Consider the following 9,398-nt stretch of genomic DNA (forward strand, 5'->3'; position numbering starts at 1 on the left):
ATTAATGTGTTGTCTATGCTGGCTTTGCTGGTGCTCTGCTCTCCAGGAAAGCTTATTTGTTTTGGCACAGCACTGGATCTGGCCTAACTCCATGTGTTTTTTCATGTGCCTGAGCTACTAAGCCCTCTTGGAACCTGTGCTTCTGGGAAGTGCTGTTCACTGACAGGCAGTTTGGTTCTGACTGAGCTTATTAATTCTAGTTTGTTGCCGTCCATGCTGACCTGAACTGGCTCTTGGAGATCTGTTTAGTCTTCCTGCCTGCAAGTTCTCCTCGTAAGAGAACTTACTATACAACAGGTATGATACTTGCACAATGCTGCATCCGACATAATGAGCTTTGTGGAACTGAACACGAGGTGCAAATGCAGAGGTGGTTACTTTGTGTGGAATCGGCTGGGTTCCAGCCTGTGTAGCATTACTGATTTCAGGTGGACCTTTGCTGGCCCTCTGTAACACCTGAGTTGGTTCTCTAGTGTTTCTTTGTCTATGCCAATCTGGATCAAAGCTAGCTAGTAAGCAGTGTAGCAGTATTTACAGGATGTTGTGCCTAAGCTGTTAAACCATGTGTGAATCCAAGTTATCTCTGCATCCGTGGCATGGATAATAAGCAAGCCAAGTAATCAGACTGCTGATAACTGTGATCAAACATAGCCTGTATAAATCCTTATTTTAATTTAAAATTGGATTGGAATTCCTCTTTTCTGGATTGCTGTAGCATAGTACTGTAGCATTTGTGTACTGTCTAGTAGCTCATTAAGAAGTTTGATTAATACTTCATCTAGAATGCAATATGTTTCCTGCTTTTCTGTGGAAAAAAATTAATTGCATGTGCTGCATTCTGAATGCTTATTAATGAGACCCGCGAGTATTCCCAAAGCATTGGCTGAACAGACACTTCAGTCGTGAGGAAACTGCACAGGATCAGTGATCTAGTCACAATGTTGTCTGCTGTCCACCAGCTATCATGTTTTGTACCTTGCATCCTTCTTTTCTAGCTACTGTTTCGTAAGTGAGCTGATCTTTTCTTTGCAGCAGGCCATGTGTGTGATAGGATTGTAGTTGTATGCAGCTGAAGACAGGAGGAGCTTTGTACTTTGCTATATGATCTGCTCATGCTGGGGATTTCAGACAGATTCTGAAAAAGAAATGACAAATGAATACTCCACAAATGAGAAGCCTACTCATGAGGTTTCACATTTGTATCATGGAGTATGTCTTTTCAAGACTTATGTGAATTACCTTAGTGAATTGCTTTCAGAGAATTTCAAACTCACCTTTAGCAGGGTAGCAGTATCTTCATTTCTGCAATATTTAAAAACTGCCAAAAATTACGAGATGCTGAGAATAGAGATTGAGTGCTACTAAAATTATTTTGTTTTTCATATCTTGATTTGAATTCAGTTTGTGCAAGGCTTTTATCAGTATGTGTATCCTCTGATTACTTCGGTGCAGATCATCAGTCTGCAGGCTAGTTGATACACACAATAAAAATGATGACCTATCCAGTCGTCTGAGCTCTGGCTTCCTTCCAGCTTGCATGAGCAACAGGTCTCAGATTCAGTTTTTCAGATGTTTGATTCATGTACCAGTAAGATTATTTTGGGCAACTGTCCTGTGTGTTTAAAAAAAAAAAAAAAAAAAAGCTGTTGTAAAAGAAAAAAAGATCAGGTTTTTTTGTAAGGAGGGAGAGATGTGGGGTTTATTATTTTTATTTTATTTTTTTGTGTGTGTCTTTTAAGTATTGATATACTTCATTGTGATGCTAGTTTCCAAATATGGGTGGATTCATTTGCCAGCCAGGACTTTTTTTTTTCTCTATGTCTTGATTTAAGACAAGTTTCTTTCCTCTGTATATTTCCGACATTTACAAAACGATTTCTTGAAGCTCTTGAATGAATCATAGTTTTTTTTCATTATTTTCTTTACCTGCAATTTACGTCTGACATACTTAGGCCATTTTGTTGCTACTGTTCTCCCCAGTACAAGATAATTCCTCAGTCCCAAAGGCTGCTTGTTCCTTCTCCAAGAGGCAGTATGCAGAGACAACTTAAAAACAAGTTATTAAATAACGATAATAATTTTTCAGACGTGGCATCTGTAGGTATTCGTATTTTCTGCCCATCCTTTCCTTCTGTCAGACTGTTAGGTTACATACCCATTTAAATTTGTTTGCATATTTAAGTTGCTTGGACGGATATTTTCTCTTACTCTGCCACAGCTTAATTGAGAAAGCTTTGGCTTAAATAGGTACCTTTTGTAGTGGCAAACAAGTGAGCTTGCCAGTGGAACTTAACTTTGCTCAAAGATTTACTATAAATCATACTGGCAAAATAACGTACTTCTGATATAAACTATGTTTGCATTAGGAAGGCTTTTCAGTATTTTTAAACCAGAGAAGCTTTGAAGTCAGTGTTTTGGAGGATTGCATCAGTCACTTCCTCTTGAAGGTCTTCATGGACAGGAAGGGTTTTGGGAGAGTGAAGTTCTTAGGTAGAAAGGACGAATGGTCCTAAGATGACCGGTAACTTGCTGGAAAAATTATACAGTTCAGTGACAGAGGTGCCGTGTTCCCAAGTGTGAATGCGTAGAGGTGATGTGTTCAAAGAATGAACAATGGTAAATAATAGCAGCCAATTTAATCTTTCCTGTAGAATTAATGGCACTGAAAAGAATTGTTATACCATGGTTACACATCCATGGTTGGGTTTTTGTTGGGAGGGGGGGGGAGAAGCATTCGTTTTAATGACTGAGAGGAAGCCAGGTTCAATGAAATGCACATACAACATCAAATTGCTCCTAGCAATAATTTTGCTGCTGAATCTCATTTTTGAAATGTGGGTAGCTGAAAGTGTTTGTCGGATATTTTTCCATTTAAATAGTCGATTAAGAGGCTAGCAGAATTCCTGTCAGTCATTCTGCTCTATGTGTGAAGTGCTGTTTTGTCTGTTTAATTTTAACTAAAAGTGTCTTGGGGCAAATTTAAACTGTACATAACAAAATATTAAACATATTTTTTACTAGATCTAACTGTAGAGTGTTTGGACTTACTCAGATTGGTAATAAATAAATAGAAAACCTGTCTCTGATACTGTTTCAGAGGATTAAAGGGAATATAAACTGTTATGGCGTCCTATTTTTTTTTATAGCAAATGATTTTTTTAAATTGCTTTCTCCAACCTAACAGATTTTAAATAAGCTAAGAAGATAATCTTTAAAAGTCAAATGTGAGGCAGATGGCTAAAAAAATCTGCATGTTGGTTACTCATTATTGTTCTTGATTTGCTCTTTAGATTAAATTTTTGCCACAGCGAAACTCCCTTAGTCTTTAGCTGTTTTGAAGGTCATTACTCTAACGAGTTTCTTAAGTGTGGCTCTGTACTGACCATGCTAAAGGGAAAAAAAGAAGCTGACTACTGTACTGAGGGGGGGGGAGAAAAAAGTGGTTGTCAGTATGGCTTTTTATTACCCCTTCTTAGGATTTGTAGAGATTCTAAGAGAAGCAGTGGGATGGCCAAACTCGAGGCTCCCTTATGTACCCTGCGCATCAGACATTGAGTGATATCTGCTGCTTTCTAAAGCTTGGAATGAAAGCTTCAGAGCGTGTGTGTAGCTGTCCTGGCAGTTTGCAGTCATTATTAAAGAAATTAATCTGGCTTTTTCCTTTTAATTTTTTTTCCCTGTAGATTTGTTTATTTCGTACTACTTCCTCTTTTATCTGAGAAAATGCATTAAGTATCTTTTCTTCCCCCTTCGCGTACAGCTTGTAACAGAACATGCCTTTGAAATTCCAGACAACATTAGGCCTGGGCATCTCATAAAAGAGCTCTCAAAAGTGATTCGTTCTGTAGAGGTAAGAACAGAGGCAATGCTACATAAGCCTGCAGAAAAAAAAAATCTTTGAATCAGGAATTCCATAGTAGTTATGCTTCTGATTGATCATATTCACCTTTTAATTTATTTAACATTCATTTCATAACAGAAGATCAAGAGGAAAACTGTTGGGAATACTAAGCTATGGGTATTTCAGATAAAGAAAATGTATAGCAATGGTGTTTTATGTATTTATTTTTTTTTAAAGATTTTTAATGGTGAAATTATTTGTAGGTCACTATTTCTAAAATGTTCTCACTTATAACTACTTATAATAATTACTGTGAATATGTTGTTAAAGATTTTAATTTGAATTTCTGTGCATATTCCATTCTCCTACCCTCTTGTTTGTTAGTTCTGGTCCAGTTGTCGTCCTTTTTGCTCTTTTTCTTATGTTTTGTCCCTATTTGTTATATAGTCAGTGGTTTTTTTTCTTTCTTTTTTCCCCTTCTATACCAGTGTTTTGCTCTTTTATTCCTTAATGAATATCGATTCTTGAAAAATTCTGACATTTGCATGCGGAGAGAACAGTTTTGAGAACTGAAGAGAAATGTGATCTGTTGGGTACAATACATGTCTGCGCTATGCTGCCTTCATGAATAAAACCTTATGTTTTGGTGGTAACTTTTGGTGTTAAGCACTGCTATTATGGGGAGAGTTTAAAAGCACCAAATGGGAAAGAGGTGCAGTAGAACTAAGCTTTGTACATCAGATCCATAGGAAATATGTAGTATTTCTCTAAAAGGTCTAACAATTTTATTTATGTAATTTACATTTAATTAGATGAATAAGAAGCAGCACTTAAATATGTGGATTTATTCCTCTGAGACTATTCTGAAATATGTGTTTTTAATTAAAGGAGGAAAACAGCAAACTAGTTAAAACTCAGGGAATTCTTGGTGTGTGTACAACTTCACGGTCTTCGCATGAAACAACTTCCCCTCACCACTCCAGACGAAGGGTGAGGAAACTGCGAGACCATGCTACCAAAACTCCTTCTAATCTGGACATCCTGGAACTCCACACCAGGGAGGTACTGAAAAGGCTGGAGATGTCACCGTGGGAGGAGGCAAGTATTAAGTTATGTGCAAGAAAAACAAAACCAGAGTAGATTTCTAATCTCTCTTGAAAGGGAAAAGCTTTTAACATGCGTAAGAATACAAAGAGGCTGCTACTCTTTGTCATATAAGACATGGGTAGATTTGTTTTTGGTTTCTTTCTTTTGAGTTTTCCTGATAGGAATTTCTCTCTTCCTTGATAATTTTTTTGTTGGAGGTTCCTTCAACCTTCTGGTTCAGAAAGTGCCCTGAATCGGCTACCTGCTTCAAGTATAGTTTTTGAGTTAGGACTGCTGTAGCTATCAAGTGCTACTTTGAATCAGTTCTGTGAAGAAAAGGGAGCTTGCAAAGCCTTGATTTGGTGAGGCTCTGAGCCAGACTGCTTCTCTATGTGTTTTTAGATAGCTGTTTCTTATAGTTCAGTTACTGTAATTTGATTAGCCTTGCTTTTTGGTCATGTTCCTATTTTCTGTATGACTGTGCCTCCCTACCAGTAAGCCTAGGGCTGCCTTTGGTCTCCGTTATGGGGCTGTGGACTTTGTGGTTGTATTATAAAGGTATCATGGAGAGAATGAGCAAAATGTTGTCTCTTGAAAAATCCTTTTTTTCAGGTTTGATGACCTTATTTCAAAAAACAGCAACAGAAATGGGAGGAGTGAGAAAATGGAAATAAGTAGCTTTATGAAAGGAAATAAGTAGCTTTCTGAGAATAAGAAATGCTGACAAATTTAGTTGGGACAGGATGGACTGTCATAGTGGAGAAATACTGGTTTGGGTCCTTATATTGATCTTCATAAGGCATGAACAAGAGACATTCATTTAGCTCCCAAAGACAGGAAGCTGAACTTAAAATTTACCACAAATATTTAACCTGTGGAGTTCATTGCTACAAACAACTGTTTAGGAGTATTAGTCGTTGTCATTTAATGTAGAAATGCATTGTTCACTATCAGTATTGACTTGTAAAAAAAAAAAAAAATACTGTTTTACATGTTCCTGGTTTGGCACATAAGTGTATCGCCGATTGCTTCAGAGTATATGTCAAATGTAAATTGCTTTGAGTTAAGGAGGTTCTGCTTATGGCAGGTTGCTTTCCATTATTGATGTTTTGCTGTCCTATCAATCAGTTCTGGGATACTAATTCCAGGGACCAGATACCCAGTCCAGGAGTTGCCTTATCAGTTCCAAGCCCAGCTTTTGGCTTGCCTGTCTCTATCGGTATTTCTTTGTTTTGAATACAGTGATAATTCTCCAAAGGAAACATAAAAGGAGTGTTACGGTGAAGTTGTAGTTGTTTCAGATTCTTCAGGAGAGTATAGGTGATTCAAGGAAGAAGATGCAGTCTGCTGTTTTTTACATCCAAACGTGTTTTGTCTGAGCTTTCTTCAGTTGGTTATCAGGAAGGTAACCATCCTGGTGCTGAGTTTAAGCTTTTGTGGAGTGCAGAAAAAACAGTTGAATTTACAGAAATAAATAATAAGCAACATTGCTTTTACTTCTTTAGGATACCGCAAGTTCAAAATTGAACGGGAGATTTAACAAGCCCTTTCAGCCATCTTCTACAGTACCTGAATGGCGAACAAAAGACAATGACCTTCGCCTTCTACTGTCAAATGGAAGAATAATTAGGTACAAAGTGTTGATTGTGGATCGCTTGTTCCTAGTCATTATGGTCCGGAGCATGCTAATTATTAATAACATTCCTTTTCTGTTTGTGGAGCTGTAAATTCCCTTTTACCAGTAAGATTCATGTTAGGAATATAGAAGGAATGTGTTGTCTGTTGTGTCTGCTGTCCCCTAGTGGAGCCACGGTTATGGAGTGAAGAGGAGGAGATTCTTTGCATGTTCCTTTGCTACAGCATTTCATTCAGTTGCTCAGTTGGGTTTGTACTGAAGGGAATGCTTCAAAACTTTGTATCTTTATGGAAATGACAGTTGTACAGGGAGTAAAATGGGAATACATACAGTTCGGAATGAAAAGATGAGCATAAGAGAATGTTACTGTTGTATCTTGAGAGGGTGTTGTAAAAAAGGAAAATGATTGCTTCAGGTTTGTAAGAATAACGTGACTTTTTTTTTCTTGTGAGACAGAGATGAGAGACGCCCATTTACAGATCGAAGTCTTTACACAGCAGATAGTGAAGATGAAGATGACAGGACAAGGTCGAAAAAGACTGTTAAGGTAGAAGACCAGCCCTCAGGATTTGAAGGAGAAGGGAATGCAGATGCCCAGAAACCACTGAACAGTAAGCTTGTCTCTAAGGCCTACCTGTTGAACATTTTGATGATCTTGAAGAGGGTCTAACTGTTGTGAAGTCTGACTGAAATTTTACCCAAGTATAAAGAGGATAAACTGATAGATCAGAGAAGTAATATTAGAAGTTACAGCAAAACATTTGCCAAATATTCTGTCTACTGAAGAAGCTAACAGGATAGAGTTGAAAAGTAAAACTCACCTTTTTATGTTAGTGCCATCCCGAATACTATGTACAGCATTTTTTAGAGTGGAAGGTTAATTGGTGTTCTAGATGAGTATTTGTTCCTTTTGGTCTGTTTCATAATGTAAGAATGCTGATTTTTCTTGACCAAAATATACTTCAGTGAGAAAAGTTCATTGCATCATTCACTGTAGAGAATAAAAGACCAGAACATGCAGCTAATTTTAAACCTGTCTTATATTTCACTTTTCTGTTCCATTTGGTGATTACATGCTTGATCATACAATTTGTATGTTTTGCTAATGAATAGATTTATTCCATACAAGTGCATCAAACATAATTTAGCGTTAATAAAATCTTATACTTCCAACCTTCACAGTAATCTGCAAGGCCGGGGAAGACTTTAGATTATCTGTAAAACACTTTAACCCCACTTTCCAATACTTTAAACCATCCTTCACTAGGATTTAATCTTTTTTTAGTCTTTCTGTAGCCTCAAGCCTTCCTGCCAAGTGTTCAGCAGTGCTGATCACACAGTGTATTAGTAAAGTATCAATATTGAATGCCTGTTTTCAGTGCCTATTTTTAATAGCACCGTCTGTGCGCAGTGACGAATTGGTCCTTGACATAGCTGTTCAGTGCTCTGTTTAATTATAAAAGTCACATCCTTTCACAGTAGAGCTTACAAGGGCTCAGAGGGTATGTATTAGGAAACTGAGGTCAACACTTAAAAGATAACAAGACTCCTCTAGAGACTTACAGTTCCCTTAGTTTCCTGCACAACAATCCATAACAACGCTTGAGTCCATTGTCAGCCTGGGTAAAATATTTAATTATTTTCATTAACAAAGCAATTTGTAATCCCTGTTGACTGTGCTTCCAAATTTCACAGAGAACAGTATTAAAAAATTTGCACGGGAAAGAGGTCCCTCTTGGGTACTCGTGAACCAACAAGGCAAATGGCTTGTTGAGTGAAGGCTTAGGTATATGTGGTGTTTTTCCACTTTCAAAATTAAACTGAGTAAATTAAACTAAGTTTTACATTTGAATCAAAGATTAAATCATACAGAGAAATGGTAGATTTTCTTCAAAATTGTTGCTCTTATTTGATACAGAATTAATATGGCACTGTGTATCTAAATGTAAGAAATTTACTTAGAACCAGAAGTGAATGTTGAGATTGTTCTTCCAGAAATTGAGTACTTGAGACTATTGCTAATATTTTTAATTGAATAGTGAGAGTCTTCAAACTTCCCCGTTAAAGAGCACCTACATTTGATTATTTTGCCTTAACTGGAGGTCTACAGAGAGAGAGAGAGAGAGAGAGAGAGAGGATATTCTTTTGCAGAGAATTCCAGAAAATGAACTACCTGTTTCTGTAACAGCTGCCACCTTCCACTGTTCTTACTGGGATTTAGGCCAAGAGGCAATGTCCACAGAGAGATGCCTTTAAACAGATCAAGGTCTATATAGCTTTGTGTGTCATGCCGAGATCCTGGTTCTAAATGGTGCCCCAGTGTTATCAGAGAGACAAAGATCAAGTGCTGTGCTTAACAGAGCAAGATACTTTGTGTGGTTGAGGGGAAGGTGATTTAAGATACTTTTTTGAATTCACAGTAGCTTAACCTGATCTTACAGATAACGACTGCTTTCATTCACCTGATTTCTGGAGTATTCCTCTCAGTGTCTGGAAGCATGCAGAGCCATAACTTTATCTGAGGGTAGACGGTTTCATTTTAAAGTAATAATAGTAATTACCAAGGTAATTCACAAAAACAACAAACAAAAAAAAAGCAAACCGCAACTTGTATATTTAGACTGATTTTTTTTGAAGTTCAGTTACAAATCACATTCATTTATGAAGAGATGAGGGGTCCTAATAATATATGATTTGTTGTTGTGAAGATCAGTAAATGTATCTGAAACCTGTATGTGAAAGAGAAGGGTGAGAAAACTACAGTCATCTTTTGCAGGGGAATGTAGAAAGCGGAGCGGGGGAGCAATTAGGATTGCTCCCCTTCCCCCCCCCCTT

General features: G+C 37.4%; 1 protein-coding gene across 1 annotated transcript in view; it reads left to right on the top strand.

The window, feature by feature from the left end:
- The window catches only part of KDM7A (lysine (K)-specific demethylase 7A), a gene marked incomplete at its 5' end in the record, with an annotated part of 38,571 nt that overhangs the window by 18,925 nt on the left and 10,248 nt on the right, over positions 1-9,398 (top strand). Inside the window, 4 exons of the mRNA XM_009333044.1 lie at positions 3,761-3,850; positions 4,730-4,939; positions 6,433-6,557; positions 7,020-7,174. Coding sequence (XP_009331319.1) covers positions 3,761-3,850; positions 4,730-4,939; positions 6,433-6,557; positions 7,020-7,174 — 580 coding nt within the window. The remainder of the gene's footprint in view (positions 1-3,760; positions 3,851-4,729; positions 4,940-6,432; positions 6,558-7,019; positions 7,175-9,398) is intronic.

Source organism: Pygoscelis adeliae, unplaced genomic scaffold, assembly GCF_000699105.1.
Source record: "Pygoscelis adeliae isolate BGI_AS28 unplaced genomic scaffold, ASM69910v1 Scaffold38, whole genome shotgun sequence".
NCBI classification, from domain to species: domain Eukaryota; kingdom Metazoa; phylum Chordata; class Aves; order Sphenisciformes; family Spheniscidae; genus Pygoscelis; species Pygoscelis adeliae.